At 45.6% G+C, this 19439-nt stretch overlaps 1 protein-coding gene across 1 annotated transcript in view; it reads left to right on the forward strand.

Moving 5' to 3' along the window:
• Positions 1-19439, forward strand: part of LOC124593947 — a 327642-nt gene that overhangs the window by 26379 nt on the left and 281824 nt on the right. The window contains exons 2-3 of the mRNA XM_047132296.1: positions 5436-5665; positions 11069-11272. Of these exons, the coding sequence (XP_046988252.1) occupies positions 5436-5665; positions 11069-11272 (434 nt within the window). The remainder of the gene's footprint in view (positions 1-5435; positions 5666-11068; positions 11273-19439) is intronic.

The following is a 19439-nucleotide window of genomic DNA, read 5'->3' on the forward strand; positions in this document are numbered from 1 at the left end:
TTACCCGTTTAAAAATGGACCGTTTACTAATTGCGGAAAAGGTGGATATCGTGTTGATGTATGGCTATCGTGATCAAAATGCCCAACGGGTGTGTGCTATATATCCTGCTCGGTATCCTGGACGACATCTTCCAAGTGTCCGGACTGTTCGCCGGATAGTTCCGTTATTGAAGGAAACGGGAAGTTTTCAGCCACATGTGAAACGTCAGCCACGACCTGCAACAAATGACGATACCCAAGCAGGAATTTTAGCTGCTGACGCGGCTAACCCGCACATCAGCAGCAGACAAACTGCGCGAGAATCGGGAATCTCAAAAATTTCGGTGTTGAGAATGTTGCATCAACATCGATTGCTCCCGCACTATACTTCTATGCACCAGGAATTGCATGGCGACGACTTTGAACGTCGTGTACAGTTCTGACTCTGGTCACGAGAGAAATTACGGGACGATAACAGATTTTTTGCATGCGTTCTATTTAGCGACGAAGCGTCATTCACCAACAGTAAACCGGCGTAATATGCACTATGGGGAACAGAAAATCCACAAGGGCTGCGACAAGTGAACATCAGCGACCTTGGCGGGTTAATGCACGGTGCGGAATTTGGGAGGACGGATAATTGGCTCCCATTTTATCGATGGCAATCTAAATGGTGCAATGTATACTGATTTCCTACGTAGTGTTCCACCTATGTTACTAAAAGATGTTTTACTTCATGACAGAATGGCGATGTACTTCCAACATGATGGATTCCGGCACATAGCTCGCGTGCGGTTGAAGCGGTGTTGAATAGCATATTCATGACAGGTGGATTCGTCGTCGAAGCACCATACCATGGCCCACACGTTCACCGCATCTGACGTCCACGGATTTCTTTCTGTGGGGAAAGTGGAAGGATATGATCCACCGACAACGCCTGACAACATGCGTCAGCGCATTGTCAATGCATGTGCGAACATTACGGAAGGCGGAGTACTCGCTGTTGAGAGGAATGTCGTTACACGTATTTCCAAATGCACTGAGGTTGACGGACATTATTTTGAGCATTAATTGCATTAATGTGGTATTTACAGGTAATCACGCTGTAGCAGCATGGGTTCTCAGAAATAAGTTCACAAAGGTACATGTATAACATTGGAACAACAGAAATAAAATGATCAAACATACCTGCGTTATGTATTTTAATTTTAAAAAACCTACCTGTTACCAACTGTTCGTCTAAAATTGTGGGCCATATGTTTGTGACCATTACAGCGCCATCTATCACAAAGCGAAAAAGTGGTCCAACTAAAACATTCGTATTTCTTTACGTACTACACGAATATGTAATAAAAAATGGGGGTTCCTACTTTTAAAAATGGCAGTTGATACCCGTTTGATCTATGGCAGTGCTATCTAGCGGGCCAACCATAGCGCAATCTGGTTTCTCCCTTCAAACTAGACAAGTTCCGTTCTTTATAGCTTTTTTCGTATGACGCTTATTTCGTGAGATATTTGGCCCGGTCACGTTCAATGGACCACCCTGTGTATCTAAAGTCTCATTCAGCACAAACCCCTGAAGAAGACCACTTGCAATAGGGGCCGAAACGTCGGACAATTTTATACGAGGCTTGCCCAGAAAGTAGTGCACCACACCTTTTTTTTTTTTTTTTTCTCTCAGCCGAAAACAACGCTACGAATGCGAAATGTCAATTATGTATTATTTAAAGTCTCCTGAGTGAGCGAGCCAAGTTTCCGTTACTTCCCACTGCGTAGCTGCAGGACAGTTTCAAAATGGCGTCTGTTGGTGCTATACGTTACAAGCAACGTGCCGTCAATGAATTACTCACGGCAGAGATGGAAACTGTGGGGAATATTCACAAACGCTTGTGCAAAGTATGTGGAGCATCTGCTGTCGACAGAAGTACAGTTAGTCCCTGGGCACGGAGGATGTCATCAGAAGGCGGTTCGGCGGAGCTCCACGATTTGCAGTGATCGGGGAGACCATCCACGGCTGTCACACCTGACCTAGCCCCCCTCGGACCTCCATTTGTTTGGGCCATTAGAGGATGCCATTCATGGAAGACATTTTAAGTACGATGAGGAGGTGATTCACACAGTGAAGCACTGGCTCCGCCACCAGGACAAGGATTGGTACCGACATAGCATATACGCCCTTGTTTCGCGCTGGAGGGAGGCCGTAGAATCAGATGGAGATTGCGTGAAAAAATAGGGTGCGTAGATAAAACACCATTCTTTTGTGTCTGTAATTCTCTTTAAAATCAATAAAGAATTGTTGAAGAGAAAAATGGGATACATTACTTTCTGGGCAGCCCTCGTATGTTAACAATGAGGTCAACAGCCCAGAAGAATTTTATTGACACTGTCGGAGGCCGCGGAAGCCTGTGCTTACATAAAGAGTTGTTTATACAATTCCGAATTTCCAATACGCCAAGCGATCGCGACGGGAGCTCCACCAGGTCTCATTCGCACATAAGCAGTCTTGCCCTCCTCCAGATGCCAGCCTTTAAGAATCACACTCGCTAGCTGGGCACCGGTCAATATCGTACGCAACAACACCATAAATCCCGTCCTTTGAGTGCCAGTCACGCATGGCCCACTCGAGTGTGTTTGCCACCCTCGCAAGCAAGTGGCTTGCGGACAGCCCTGCAACTTCAAGTATTGTATGCATTGGCTGTTCCCAAACACCTGGAGAAACGAACTCGCAAGGTTCCCACGAATGCCCTTGGCCGCAGCGACATACGTTCAGAAAGGCAACCCATAACCACTTACCATATTTTACGGACTATAAGACGCACTTTTTTCTTTGAAAAATTGCTTCCAAAATTCAGGTGCGTCTTACAGTCGAAACTATATAAAAATGTCGAGTGTTCGATTCAAAATTCCCACCAGTCTTAAGAATGGCCATATATTCGATGTCGTAGGAAACCTCTCTCTGTCGGGCATCAATGGATTCATCTGGCAGCACCAATGCACTGATGCGACGAACATCAACTGCGTGGATTCAGAAGTTTGCTAATATTGCTCCCCCCCCCCCCCCCCCCCCGCCCCACCACTAGCATCCCGGAACTCTACCTACCCTACGTGTTCTGCATCACTGTAGTCTACAGTGCTAGAGAACTTGAACTGAAAGTGATTTGTGTTATCAGTAACAGTAAAATATTTTCGTTAGTAGCTAGTTTCATAATGGAAAAAAAGTGTTCATATGATGCAGGCTGTGCATTGAAGGTAATAGCACATGCAGAACAACGTGGAAACCGAGCAGCTGAACTACATTTCAGCCCTTCACCAACATAAAAAAAACATTTGCGGTTACCGAGCGTGGTGGCGCAGTGGTTAGCACACTGCCCGCATCTCGTGGTCGTGCGGTAGCGTTCTCGCTTCCCACACCCGGGTTCCCGGGTTCGATTCCCGGCGGGGTCAGGGATTTTCTCTGCCTCGTGATGGCTGGGTGTTGTGTGCTGTCCTTAGGTTAGTTAGGTTTAAGTAGTTCTAAGTTCTAGGGGACTGATGACCATAGATGTTAAGTCCCATAGTGCTCAGAGCCATTTGAACCATTTGGTTAGCACACTGGACTCGAATTCGGGAGGACAACTTTTCAAACCCGCGTCCAGCCAACCTGATTTAGGTTTTCCGTGATCCCCTAGATCGCTTCAGGCAAATGCTGGGATGGTTCTTTGAAAGGGCAAGGACGACTTCCTTCCCCAGCTTTCGTTAACCCGATGGGACCGATGACCTCGCCGTTTGGTCCCCTCCCCCGAATCAACCAAGCATTTGCGATTGGCAAACTAGTAAAGAAGAATTGGAAAAAATGAGGAAGATTAAATGTGCAAATAGATGACTGAATGCAAAATGGCCAAAACTAGGTGACGATTTTCAGCGATTTTAATGGTCAATTCGGTTTTATACACAACGAGTTTTTGTAGTGTGCCTTTGCAGTCTAATAATAAAAATGATAATATTTTTAAAAATTGCTTAAAAATTAAGGTGCGTCTTGTCCATAGCGTCTTATAGTTGTAAGTAGCCTGTATGTGTGTTAGCAGCGCTATAGACTGTGTTAATATCGCTGACAGCGCTCTGCGCCCTCGGCAGGAGATTCTGTGGTTGGACGGACTATCAGTTAGCGAGTGAATACGGAAGTGTATGGACATGTTTTTCTTAGTGGAGACTCTGTGTTGGTAGGAGGGGCGATGTAAAGTGAGGTGAAATTTCTTATAAGGAAAGGTATGATAATGGATGTATAGTTGATAATGTTGGGGCAGTGGAATTATTTACAACTATATAATTTTTGGAACTGGATGTGACGTGAATAAGGTAAAATTTTCTAAATACATAGTTTGCTCCACAACAGAGTCCTTCTTTCGCTAACCATATGTCTCGTAGTAGCTAGTCTATAGTAGTTAGAATCCTTTTATTTAGCTGGGTATTTTTGGTACTTGCTGTAATTGCTGTAGCTCGAGTTATGAAGATTTTCTGTGAGGTAAGTGACTTACAAAAAAGAATGGGGGTTTCCACTATCAGGATTCGTGATTGAAATGAGTTTAGGCAATTAACAGACGTGGAGGAAGTTTCATATTTCTTTAATTTCATATTTGTTTCATTTGCATTATTGTCAGGATTTCTTGCAATTCCGGGCCATTCTTTTGTGTTAATTATTGGAAGTCATGTCGTAAATGTGTAGCAGTCAGATTGCGTTAGCTTGTGTCTATCTAACGCTTGCGTCTTTGTCCCGCATTTAGTGCGGGGTTGGCGTGGTTAAATCGGATTTGGCACGTTAATTTGAAGGAGTGGCCGGATGCCTTTCCTGCCGCCACCCCGTACCCCCCGGGACGGAATCAGAGTACCCCATCTGTCTGCGTCTAGTGTAAATCGTGGAAAAGTGCGGATGTGTTTCAAATGTGTGTGAGTCGTGTAACTGAGGCGGGACGTGGGGACCAGCCCGGTATTCAGCTAGAGGATGTGGAAAACGCCTAAAAACCACATGCAGGCTTGCCGGCACACCGGCCCTCGTCGTTAATCCGGCGGGCGGACTCGATCCGGGGCCGGCGCGCCTACCCGAGTCCAGGAAGCAGCGCGATAGCGCTCTCGGCCAACTTGGCGGGTCTGCGTTGGGCTTGTATATTGGGTAATAAATGAATGGGTTAAGTTGGAGTCGTCTTCGTCAGGGAAAATTCTGTAGGTCAGTGTTTAATTTAAAAAATAGTCTCATAGTCCGTAAAATACGCTTACAAATAAATTACGCAGAATCAAGTGCGGTAATTAAATTGATGAGAAACATGTGAACCGCATATCTCGTGTCACGAGAGGGAGCGGATGGTGTTAGCTTATTAACGGAAGAAGGCAAATCAGGCGGCCTGTAATCTTTCGAAGCCTTTAAGTGCGAAGGGCACTTACTGGCGACAGATTTAGTGACGTCTTGTGCGTGGGGCTGGCAGTGTGTGGTGTCGCTGCGGAACCTAGCAGAGTTGTCCCTTGGCAGGCGATGGAGACGGCCGTGGGAACCCGCGAGGTGAGTGACCTTGGCAAGCGGCCCTCCACAGCCGCGCGCCTACTGCCGGTGCAGCGCCTGACGCCCAGAGGCAGCCACAGCCTCAGCCAGCAGCCTTGCTACGCTAACGGGACCGCAATTACACACCTGCCGCCCGCCGGCACCGGAGGCTGCCGGGTACGCCCCGCCCACTCACCGCCGCACAGGGCCGGATCACGTTCCACACACCCTCCAACAACTCTCTCTCTCTCTCTCTCTCTCTCTCTCTCTCTCTCTCTCTCTCTCTCTCTCTCTCTCCCTCCCTCCCTCCCTCCCTCCCTCCCTGTCTGCATTGCAGACCTGTCACCGCCGCAGAGCCATAGAGGACCTTAGTTCATCTACATCTAAATGACTACTGACCAATTCACACACACTACAGCACCTGGAAGATAGTTCTTCAAACCACCTTGAGACTACACTGAGAAAGTCGTGGGATAGCGAAATGCAGATATACAGACGGCGGTAGTACTGCATACACATACTAGGACAGTGCATTGGCGGAGCTATCATTTGTTGTCAGGTGATTCATGTGAAAAGGTTCCCACGTGATTATGGTCGCACGACGGGAATTAACAGACTTGGAAGGCGGAATGGTAGTTGGAGCTAGACGCATGGGACATTGCATTTCGGAAATATTTAAGCAATTCAGTATTCCGAGATCCATACTGTCAAAAGTGTAACGAGAATACCAAATTTCAGGCATTACCCCTCATCACAGACAATGCAGAAGCCGATGCTCTTCACTTAACGATCATGAGTAGCGGCGTTTGCGAGGAGTTGTCAGGGACATGCAACACTGGGAGTCAGTCACATGTTGTTCCTACCCAGGCATACGTAACAAGGCTGGAACGTATTTGATTTTATTTTTGACTTGAGCATAGCTGCTCTAAACTCTGACCATTAGTTTCTGTCAATGTAATTTTAAGATTTCTTAAAATTTCATTGTGATGAAGACACTTCTAATAGGTGTCCAAACCTAGGTCAGTTGTATCAGACGTTGTTGCAAACGTTTGGCTGTATAATTCCTATGTTTGAAAATTGAGTACGGTTGCATGTTTAAAGCTGTAACAGTGGGTGAAATAACCACATAAATCCATATGGGCCTTGAGCCGTGGTAGGCTCGTGTTATGCTTTGCATTAAACCTTGGTTGCTATTCTGTGATTAGTCTCCCACGGTTATCGCGATTATGCTGTTATCCTCTCTCTCCGCGAGTTGCAGCAACAGCAGCATGTACCGATTTTCGCACATTTGTCCTACCTTTGGCCTCGCGCTTATAGTTTCCAGCTGTCCCATGTGCGGGCAGTTGTTTGGTTAGCGTGGAGCAGCGAGGAAGTCTCCGTGGCGCATGTTTGGCCGGGGGCCGCTGGCGGCGTCCACGCACGGTCGGAGTGTGAGGGGCTGTTCCCATTGCTACGAGGTCCGTGGCTCACGGATCCCGGACACAAAAGTTGAGTCTTCATTTAATCCACCATCCAGCCCCAACTGTTCGCATTGTGTCGTTTGAATTTCGTTGTGGGCTGTTGGGGCATTCCCGCGAGCAACAACGTGTGTTTTAAAGTTGGCGAAGTTCTAGCCGCCCTTCTGTGGAGTTTAACTTATCTTGATTATTTTGGATTGAAGTGCACCAGTGGAATCTTCTGCGTTGTGGCTGTTAACGTTCTGGTTAGCTGCCCTGACCGCTGACGTAAATTCAGGCAGTGTATTTTCCTCGTCGTGTTGTAGCTGTCCAGCATGGCGTGTAGTTTGACAGCTGACTGTGTAATTCGTTGTGGGTGCCGATACCTTTTGCGTTCTTTCATTGAACTACCTATTGTGTGCTGGTCGGGTGTAGCAGAAGTTACGCTGTCGCTTGGTCCGTTGACTTTCTGTCGGTTGGGTTGCCGTCGGATTGAGAATTTGTTGAGCCGACTGAGTGTCCACCAAAGCGAGCGTTAGTGTCTGAATTCCAGGCCGACCCTTGAAAACTTCTGAGCGCCGTTTGATGTGCTGCCTTTTCTTGTTTGTCATTGTTGTTTGTTTATGTATGGCTTCTAGTCAATTTTAAATTAAAGTTGTTTTGCCCTTGAGGCGTGAGACCGAATGGCGCATGTAGTCGGGAATTAAGTTCTAAAATTAATGTCTGGCTTGCTCTGTTTTTAATGTTTTCTTTACTCTTGTAATGTTTGTCAAATGAATAAAGCAACTGAAAGCCACTCATTTTGGCCTCTTTCCACAAATTAAACTATCTGTCCCGTCCTGCGGATATAGCAGGGGATCTCAGGCCGTGTGACGAACGTTTCCGTTAGGCGGCGAATTATGACGTTAATGGGCTGTGGCAGCAGACGGTCGACGCGAGTGCTTTTCGTAAAAGCACAATATCGCTTGCAACACCTCTCCTGGGCTCCGGACCATAACGGTTGGATCCTAGATGCGTAAAAGACTGTGGCCTGGTCACACGAGTCCCGATTTCAGTTGATAAGAGCCGGGTTGCGGCGTAGACCTTAAGACGCCATGGACCCAGGTTGTCAATACGGCAGTTGTCAATACGGAGTGCAAGTCAGTGGTGACTCCATAATGGTGTGGGCTCTGTTCAGGTTAAATGGACTGGGTCCCCTGGTCCAGTGAACCAAACGTTTACTGTAGATGATTATGTTAGTCTATTTGGAGACCGTTTCTAGCCATTCATGAACTACATGATCCCAAACAACGATGGGATTCTTACGGATGACAGTGCGTCATGTCACCGGGCTACAATTGTTCGCGACTGGTTTGAAGGACAATCTCCAAAATTCGAGCGAATGGTTTGGTCACCCAATCACCCGAAATGAATCCTCTCAAACATTTATGGGGATATAATGGAGAGACTAAACTCCTGTACCGGCAACGCTTTAGCAAATATGGAAGGCTATACAGGGAACACGGCTCAATTTTTATTCAGGGGACCTCCAACGACTTCGTCCATGCGACTTTAAGCTGCTGCATTACCCCGGGCAAAAGGTGGTCCGACACGATATTAGGAGGCATCCCATGACTTGCGTCACCTCAGTGTATTTTTCTAACGTTCCACTCTCTAACAGCGCTCGGGAAAATAGAACGTTAAAATCTTCCTGTACGAAATCTGATTTCTCTTGTTTTACAAGGTTCAACAAGTAATGCAACACATTTTTTTTGCTCGGGCAATATCAGTTCAAAAAATGCGTGATTTGTTGTGGGACATTCAGGAATATTTCCACTTCACCCTCTATAGTTTCATGAAGTTCCAATAGGTTGCGGCGGTGCATGTAGCCTTCAAAATGGCGTCTCTAACGGAAACGTGTTCAAAGCAGAGAGCTGTCGTTCAGTTTCTTGTGGTGGAAAACGCTACCATCGCAGCTACTCACAGCCGCTTGGAGAATGTCTACAGAGGCCTAACAGTGAACAAAACCACGGTGAACCGTTGGGCGAGAGCCTGTCATCCTTGTAAACCTGGCTGCGCTCTCGTCTGCCAGCCGACCACACACAGCTGTGACTCCTGCATTGTTGGAACGTGCGGACACTCGCATTCGAGGTGATCGACGAATCACTAATAAACACCTCTCAGCACAACTGTACGTCTCTGTTGGTACTGCTGACACACTCGTACACCAGTTTGGGTACTCAAAGCTGTGTGAGCCCGCTAGTTCCTCGCCGCCTAAGAGAAGACCATAAACAGCGACGAAGGACCATCTGTCCGGAGCTGCTTGCGGGTTACGAGACTGACTGTGACAATTTTTGTCGTACATCGTCATAGATGATGAAACATTGGTTCATCACTTAAAACTGGAAACAAAACGGCAATCCACGGAGCGACGACACAAAACCTCCATTCCAAACAGCTCAAAGCAGCACCCATAGCCGCCGATGGTCTTGTGGGACTCTGAAGGGGTTCTTCTTTTTATGTCCTCCCCCATGGTGCAACGATCAGCTCTGAAATGTATTGTGCTACCCTCAGGAAAAACAGTAAATACCTTCAGCGTAGCCGTCGCCACAAAAATGCAAACTAAGTTCTCCTTCTCGACAACAACGCAAAGCCTCACACAAGCATGCGCGGTGGAGAGCAGCTCCTAAGGCTTGATTGCACTGTTCCTCCAGATCTACCCCACAGCTCGGATCTCGCACCTTCAGACTTAATTTTGTCTGGCATAATGAAGAATGTGCTCCACGGGAAACAATAGACGGATGATATCGAGGTTATTGACGCAGCAAGAAGTCAGCTCCGACATCGACCAGTAGCGTGGTACCATTTAGGCAAACAGGCCCTCTCAGTAAGGTGGTAAAGGCCGCCGCACTGAACGGAGATGGTGTTTAAAAATAACGTTCTTCAGTCAAAAGAGTGGGGAATAATATTCTGTACCGGAATCGTGAATAAAACCACCCTGCTTTCGGAAAAAAATGTGTTCTATTACTTACTGATGGCCCCTCGGATTACGATGATCATTTCACACGGCGTAGGCTGGCGACAGCGACATATTTTCACATTCATAGGCGTCAGCTGGTGATCAAAATTTGATGAAAAGATCTCGTCGCAATGGAAAACACTTTTGCTTTAATGATTGCTATCCCAACCCGCTTATCATACCCGTGAGACACACTCGCATATTTTGCGACAATACAAAACGTGGTGCCCTTCTTTTAAATCCTCCAATCCTCTCTGGGATGCCACACAGCAATACTCTACCAGAGGACGAACAAGCGTAGTGTAGGCAGTCTTTTCATTAGGCCTGTTCCAGTTCGAGTGTTGTGGCAATAAATCGCAATCTTTGGATCGCCTTCACCATAACATCATTTATTTAATCGTTCCAATTCAGGATCGTAATTGAAATTCCTAAGTACGTAGCCGACCTGAGTGCCTTGACGTATGTGCGATTTATCGTGTAACCGAAATCTAAGGATTTCTTTCAGTACTAATGTGGGTGACCTCACACCTCTCCTTAGTCAGAGACAATTGCCACCATCGCGCCATATTAGTATCTTATCTAATTAATTTTACATTTGGTTTCCATCACCTAATGGTTTTACGACACGGTAAATGACAGCATCATCTGCAAACTAAGAGGGCCTAAAACGTTTATGTAGATCAGAAACAGAAGAGGGCCTATAACACTTCTTTAGGGAACGCCTAATATTACTTCTGTCTACTCGATAGCTTTCCTACAGTTACTAGGAACTGCGACCCTCCTGACAGAAAATCACGAATCCAGTCGCACAGCTGAGGCGATACTCTATACACACGCAATTTGATTAGAAGTCGCTTGTGAGTAACGGTATCAAAGGCCTTCTGGAAGTCGAGAAATACGGTATCAATTTGAGATTCCCTGCCGACAGCACTCATTATTTCGTGTGAATAATCTCTTTGATGTAATTCTGTTAACCAAAGTAGCTGCTTTCCATTTTAACACTGGTATAAAAAACCACAGCCAGTAGCTATAGGGAAATTATGTTGAGAAATTACAGTAGTTTAAAATTTCAAGGCTTCTTCGTGCTTATTACTAATGAGTTAACGATCTGTGACCGTGTTAATCAACCCGTTGGCGCATGGACAGCGGAAGCTAACGAGCATCGAACAGAGGACCCCTGTGTGGCCGGACGTGACGCATCGCGAGCTGGAGAAAGCTGGAGCCGCCGCGCTGGTGCAAACACGGCCGCGAGCACCGCCTGGAGCAACTCTGCTGATCGGGGCGGCCGCTGGAGCCGCGGCTGGAACTTTCCCTGGAAGCACTTCCGCACAATCTCGCAGGCTGCTCATTGTACCGCACCCACTCAACCGCTTCCTTTCCACTCTCGATTACTGTAGCCGTCATGTCCTCACTTTCTGCGGAAGCCATGTGTTCACAATCTGCCCGTCTTTCCTCTTCCACCACACACACTAGTACTGCTTTAACTAGCTGTCCATTTCTCACGACTACAGATGGCAGGCAGTCAGTACCCCAACAAGAAACACTAACACCCCTACTGTTAAAGAAACGAATAATAAATAATAGTTAACAATCAAACAAAACCAACAAACACGGTTTTGTAGATTTCTACTGAACGAAGAAATGTGTGGATGAGACGGTTGGTTCTGGTTATTTGTGATGTTCTTTATTGTAATATGCAGTTCCTCCTGTAAATCAGAGTATGAACGCCGGAATGGCAGATATTGAGACAAATGATAGCCGAATATAAAATCAAGGAAAATCAGTGAACAGAGAAAACGCATGTAGGCTGGATAAGATACCTGTCAGACGTTACAAAGGTTAGTGTTAACGAACATCTTCACAGCGCAAGTGTATCAAAGGCTACTGGAGAAGCGAAGGGTACCTAGAGAAAGGAAAAAAGACGATCGATCGAGTTTTCATCTACATACATCTACATCGACATCATACTGCTCAAGCCACCTAATGGTGTGTGGCGGAGGGCACTTGAGGTACCACTGTCTGATCCCTGAAACCCTGTTCCACTCGCAAATAGTGCGTGGGAAGAATGATTGTCGCTAAACCTCTGTATTGGCTCTAATTTCTCGAATTTTCTCCTCGTGGTCAATACGCGAGATTTGTGTGTGTGTGTGTGTGTGTGTGTGTGTGTGTGTGTGTGTGTGTGTGTGTGTGTACGGAATATGTTGTTCGACTCCTGAAAAGTGCTGTCCCGAAATTTCAGTAGTAAATCTCTGTGATGTACAACGCCTCTCTTGTAAAGTCTGCCAGTAGAGACTGCTTAACATCTCCGTAACCCTCTCACACAAGCTAAACTATCCCGCACCGTTGTTCGTTGGATCTTCTCTCTCTCTTCTATCAGTCCTACCTCACAGGGATCCCAGATAGATGAACAATACTCAAGAATCTGCGAATAAGAGCCTTACAAGCCACTTCTTTCGTGGATGAGTTACATTCCCTTGAGATTCTGAGTCTGGTATTTACTTTTCCCACTATGTGTTTCATGTGGTCATTACAATTACGGCCGCTCTGGATAGTCACGCCTAGATATTTTGCGACAGACGCTGTCTCCAACTGTTTGTCATCGATAGTGTAAATGTACAGTAGTGGATTTCTTTTCCTATGTATGCGCAATATGTTACATTTATTTACGTTCAGGGTCAACTGCCAGAGCCTGCGCCACTCATCAGTTCTCTGCAGGTCGTTCTGCAAATTCTTACTATCTTCTGGCGTTGCTACTTTGGTACAGACAACTGCACCATATGCGAATAGCCTTAAAGAGCATCATAAGCTTTCTACTAGATCATTTATATATACTGTATCACACTCCCCTGTGGTACTCCGGATATTACCTTTACGTCTGTCGGTTTTGCTCCATTAAGAGCAATGTTTTGAGTTCTATGTGCAAGAAAGTCTTAAATTCAATCGCAAGTCTACTCTGATACTAAATAAGCTTTACTGAACTCAAGGAACGCGGCATCAACCTGAGCGCCATTGTTCATTGCGCCATGGATCTCGTGGAGAAACAGAGCGAGCTGAGTTTCGCAGGATGTCTGTTTGCGAAATCCATATTGATTTTTATAGAGAAAATGTTCATTTTCCAAAAATGTCATAATTCTTTAGCAGAAAACATGTTCCATAATTCTACAATAGATTGACTTCAACGATATAAGTCTATAATTGTGTGGCTCTGTCTTACGCCTGTCTTAGAAATGAGAATGCCCTGCGCTTTTTTCCAGTCGTTAGGTACCATTCATTGTTCAAGCGATCTACGGTAAATTACTGCTAGAAGGGGAACAAATTCTTTCGCATAATCTTTATAGAATCTTATAGGTACCTCATCTGGTCCTGACGCCTTTCCACTACTAAGTGACTGCAGCTGCTTTTCAATTCCGCGATCGGTTATCTCAACATCTGCCATTTCGCGATCGCACGACGATTGAAAGGAGGGACAGTGTTACGATCTTCCGCAGTAGAACAACTTCGGAAGATCGAATTCAGTATTTCGGCCTTCTCTCTTACTTCTGTTTCGGTGCCGGTGTGGTCGCTGTGAGAATAAAGAGACGATTTTGACCCACTTACTGATTTTACATACGACCAAAATCTCTTAGGGTTTTTACGCAGGTTGATTGACAACGTCTTACTTTCAAAATCAGTGAACGCTTCTCTCATTGCTCTCCTAACGCTCATTTTTGTTTTGTACAGCTTTTGTTTGTCAGCTAGGTTTTTACTTCTCTTGAATCTGAGATGAAGTGCCCTTTGCTCATTGTTAACGTAGCGCTTTTGTAATACGGCTATTAAACAATGGTGGATCTTTCCCATCCCTTAAAACCTTACGCGAAACATACTTGTCTAGGGCATACTGAACGACGCCTTTGAATTTTTTCCATTTGTTCTTCACGTCTTCATCCTCAGCACCGAATATTTTATGCTGGCTGTTGAGATATTCTGAAATTTGCATCCTGTCACCCTTGCTGAGAAAATATATCTTCCTACCTTTCTTAACATTCCATGTAGTGCCCGTCATTATAGATGCTGGCTTAGCCTTATGATCACTGATACCTTCCTCTACGTTAATTGATGCGATTAGTTCAGGTCTGTTTGTTGCCAGGAGGTCTAAGACGCTACCCTCACGAGTTGGTTCTCAAACTACCTACTCCAGGTAATTTTCGGACAAGACATCCAGAACAATGCCACACGAATCCCTGTCTCTGGTACCAGTTTTAATGGCATAACAATCCCAATCTATACCTGGCAAGTTGAAGTCACCCCCTATTACAAAAGCATGATCAACGAGGGTCTTCGGGAAAATGTCCATAAATTATAGGCCTGTATTGCTGACGTAAGGAGTAAGCCGCAGGAAATGAGACTAATATGCGTATTTGTACTGACCAAGAAGGAATAATAAGAACGGAAGAATAAGAAACAAAATGCAAGCATTAAAAATGATGTAAGACTGGTATGCAGTATTTTACAAGTAGTTTTCCATCTCTATCTCGAAGAAGCAACGACTGGACTAAGAGGTTCAAGAGAGGGGGTGGTGAGGTTAAACGTCAGGGTCAAAGGATATCATTGCTGAGATTATCTGACGACTTCGCTACCCTCAATGAAAGCGACGAAAAATTGCAGGACGTACTGAATGGAATGATCAGCCTACTAAGTACATAATATGGATTGAGAGTAAACAGAAGAAAGACGAAAGTAACAGAAACAAGGTACATGATAAACTTATCACCAAAAGTGGTGGTCACAAAGTACACGAAGGTAAGGAATACAGCTACAGCGGCTGTACGACTTCAAAAGCAGGCAAGCACAGGCAAAGAAGGGATTTATAGGCAAAAGAAGCGTACTAGTATCAAACATCGGTCGTAATTTAAGGAAAAACTTTATGAGAAACGTGTGGAGCACATCACTGTGCGGTAGCTAATCATGGACAGTTAGGAGAAACGGAAGAAAAGAGAATCGAATCGTTTGAGACGTGGTGCTACATAAGAGCGTTGAAAATATGTGGACTGACGAGATAAGGAATAAGGAGGTTCTCTGTAGAATCGGTGAAGAAAGAAACGTGAGGAAAACACTGTCAAGGAGGAGGGCCGACATGACAGGACTTGTGGTACGACAGCAGGAGATAACTTCCATGGTACTAGAAGAAGCTGAAGAGGATAAAAGCCGTAGAGGAAGACTGGAATAATAATTTAGGACGCAGGTTCCAAGTGCTACTCTGAGTGAAGAGGTTGGCACAGGAGAGAAATTTGTGGCGGTCCGCAACAGCCAAGTGAGAACGATGCTCCCGTCAGTCTGCTGAAGAATAAACGAACATGCTCTTACGCATGGTCTGGTGTTTGGAGCACGAACATCTCCTTTATAAAGATAAACTTGCATCCCGGAGGCAGAGGTCTTGTGAAACAGTTCGATTTGTTTGACCGTAGGATTCGGTGCGGCGCAGGCAAAAGCGCCCACGTTGAAGTTGTCTTCCTGGGCTTCCGGAAGGCGTGTGATTCACTTCCACATTGTCTTGTAGTGAACAAAATTCGAGGTAACCGATTATTGGACCACTTAACTGGGTGCTTACAAGGCAGAATTCAACACTTCGTTATTACGGCAACGAAGAAGACGTGTAAAGTAAATTTGGAACTTGAGACACAAACTGTGATAGTTATAGTTCACTATATATACAAATACACTGAAGAACAAAAAAACTGGTACACATGCCTAATATCGTGTAGGACTCCAGCGATCACGCAGAAGTACCGCAACACGACGTGGCATGGACTCGACTAATGTCTGAAGTAGTGCTGGAGGAAATTGACACCATGAATCCTGCAGGGCTGACCATAAATCCCAAAGAGTACGAGAGGGTGAAGATCTCTTCTGAACAGCACGTTAAAAGGCATCCCAGATATGCTCAATAATGTTCATGTCTGGAGAGTTTGGTGACGAGCGAAGTGTTTAAACTCAGAAGAATTCTCCTGGAGCCATTCTGTAGCAATTCTGGGCGTCTGGGGTGTAGCATCGTCCAGCTGGAATTGCCCAAGTTCGTCGGAATAAGCAACGCACATGAATGGGTGCAGGTGATCAGACAGGATGCTTACGTAAGTATCTAGACGCATTAGGAGCCCCATGTCACTCCAACTGCACATGCCCCACACAATTACAGAGTCTCTACCAGCTTCAACAGTCCCCTGCTGACATGCAGCGTCCATGAATTTATGAGGTTGTCCACATACTCCTACACATCCATCCGCTCGATACATTTTTAAATGGGACTCGTTCGACCAGGCAACATGTTTCCAGTCATGAATAGTCCTATGTCGGTGCCGACAGGCCCAGGCGAATGGTTCGTACGCTGACACTTATTGGTGGTCCAGCATTGAAATCTGCAGCAATTTGCCGAAGTGTTCCACTTCTGTCGCGTTGAACGATTCTCTTCAGTAGTCGCTCGTCTCGTTCTTGCAAGCTCTTTTTCGGCCGCAGCGTTGTCGGCGATTTGATGTTTTACCGGTTTCCTGATATTCAATGTACAGCCATAAAATGATGGTACGGGAAAATCCCCACTTCATCGCTACCTCGGAGATGCTGTGTCCCATCGCTCGTGCGCCGGCTATAGCACCAAATTCAAACTCGCTTAAATTTTCACAACCTGCCGTCGTAGTAGCAGTAACCAGCCGGCCGCAGTGACCGAACGGTTCCAGGCGCTTCATTCCGGAACCGCGCGACTGCTACGGTCGCAGGTTCGAATCCTGCCTCGGGCATGGATGTGTATGCTGTCCCTAGGTTAGTTAGGTTTAAGTAGTTCTAAGTTCTAGGGGACTGATGACCTCAGATGTTAAGTCCCATAGTGTTCAGAGCCATTTGAACCATTTTTGAGCAGCAGTAACCGATCTAACAACTGTCCCAGACACTTGTCTTACATAGGCGTTGCCGACCGCAGCTCCGCATTCTGCCTGTTTACATATCCCTGTATTTGAATACACATGCCTATACCAGTTTCTTTCGCGCTTCAGCGTAACTAGGTCTGTATGTTGTCAGTGTCCTGATGATGACACCGCCATCAGTTGTTTATCATAGTTTATCATGTTTTTCTTTTTGTGCACCTGTCTTGGCTGTAATTTTCTTTGCGTGTCATATGCTAATTTCGCGAGACAGGCATATCCAATGAAAATCGATGGATCGAAACCGGTCGTAAGACGAACTTTTCGCGATCGGAGACACACATTCTACACGTTTGAAACATCTTGTCGCTGTGTCTTTCACCGTGATTATGCTACAGTAAATGAAATGATCGTGTAGCACTGATAAGCGGGAGGCCCAATCCGGGGTAGTTTGGCCACCGTGTTGCAAGTCTTATTTCAGGTGACGCAACATTGGGCGATGAAGACAACACTCATTCGACGAGCGAAGAAGCCGGTCGAAGTGGCCGTGCGGTTAAAGGCGCTGCAGTCTGGAACCGCAAGACCGTTACGGTCGCAAGTTCGAATCCTGCCTCGGGCATGGATGTTTGTGATGTCCTTAGGTTAGTTAGGTTTAACTAGTTCTAAGTTCTAGGGGACTAATGACCTCAGCAGTTGAGTCCCATAGTGGTCAGAGCCATTTGAACCATTTTGAACGAGCGAAGAAAATCTCCAACCCGACCAGGAATCGAACCCGGGCTCGCTGCATGGTAGGCAAACACATTACCAGTCAGCAGACTATGTTACAGTGATTCGTTAGCATTTTAAAGGGGAGGAAGAAAGAAAGAAAGAAAGAAAGAAAGAAAGAAATGAAGGAAATGAAGGAAAAAGATTGTTCCATGTTCCGTCGACAACGGGATCATTAGAGACGGAGCACAAGCTCATGTTAGGGACGAATTGGGAAGAATGTCTGTCGTTCCCATTCAAACGAACCATCCCGGCATTTGCCTCAGGCGATTTGCTATTACAGTTGGTTGAAATTCAGGCATCGGTCTGTATGAATAGTAACGGGGCTCACATATGTGGATCTACATCTACATGATCACTCTGCAATTCACTATTAAGTGCCTGATAGAGGGTTCATCGAACCACCATCAATCAATTTCTCTAGCATTAGACTCTCGGACAGCGCGTGAAGGAAACGAACACTTAAACCTTTCGGCGCGAGCTCTGATTTCACTTATTTTATTATGATAATCATTTCTCCCTGTGTAAGTGCCCGCCAACAAAGTTGGTGGTTTAAATCGCATTGAATAGCCCATCACAACGAAAAACGCCATTGTTTTGATGATTACCACCCTAACTGGTTGGTTGGTTGGGACCAAACAGCAAGGTCATCGGTCCCATCGGGATAGGGAAGGATGGGGAAAGAAGACTGCCGTGCCGTTTCAATGGAACCATCCCGGCATTTGCCTGAAGCATTTAGGGAAATCACGGAAAGCCTAAATCCGAATGGCCGAACGTGGGTTTGAACGGTCATTTTCCCGAAAGCACTCCAACGTGCTCAGCACTGTGCCATCTCGCTCGGTCCACCCCAATCCGTGGATCACATCCGTGGCACTCTTTCCCCTATTTCTCGATAACTCAAAACAAGCTACCTTTATTCGAACTTTTTCGATGTCCTCCATCAGTTCTATCTCGCGCGGATCCCACACCGCGCAGCAAAAAGCCAGAATAGGACGGAGAAGCGTAGTGGAGGCACTCTCTTTTTAGAAGACCTGTTCCATTTTCTAAGTGCTCCCCCAATAAATTGAAGTCTTTAGTTTGCTTTCCCCACAACATTATTTGTATTAAAGAAATTCGTAATTATAATCCCAAAATATTTACTAGAATTCACACCCCTTGGATTTGTGTGATGTATCGTGTAACCGAAATTTAACGGATTCATTTTGGCACTCAGGTTGACTGTTTCATACTTTCCATTGTTTACTCATCTGCCCCTTTTCGCAGCATCTTGCCTAAATCATCAGATAACTCCACAAGATGGTAAATGACAGCATCGCCTGTATACAGTTGAAGAAGGCTGCTTCACAGCCTCCTCCTACGACAATGGTTTTGTTGGTAACAATGACCTCGTGGACCTCCTGCTAATGAGAGGAAAAGTTAAAACGAGAAAAATTATACAATTTTTTCACTATCCTATATTTTGATGTTACCTGTGAATATCACTGTGACGTCAGTCTCGAAATCTCAATTCTGCATTGTATGTGGTTAGCCGGTCTATTACTCGAGATACTGTACAATCAGTCCTCTCAAAATTAATTAAGCGCGAGCTCGGTTTGCTGCTCCAATCATTTGCGGCAGCAAAAACTTTTAGTAATTTTACTTACTTTCGTTCAGCAATTCCTATACTCTCGTCACAAGTGAGCACCAATCTATCACTAAATTCAGTTAAATCAGTCCGTAAGAATGACATTGCTTCAGTTCTTCCTCCACATGACATTACCGGAAATATGAAAAAAATTCACCTAAGGTTAATCATTACGAAAATATTCTCGATTTTATTCCGCTCATCTCGTGTAAATCGACCGCGCCCTAGGAAATCATTTCAA

The sequence above is a fragment of the Schistocerca americana genome, chromosome 2 (genome assembly GCF_021461395.2).
Source record: "Schistocerca americana isolate TAMUIC-IGC-003095 chromosome 2, iqSchAmer2.1, whole genome shotgun sequence".
NCBI classification, from domain to species: Eukaryota; Metazoa; Arthropoda; class Insecta; order Orthoptera; family Acrididae; genus Schistocerca; species Schistocerca americana.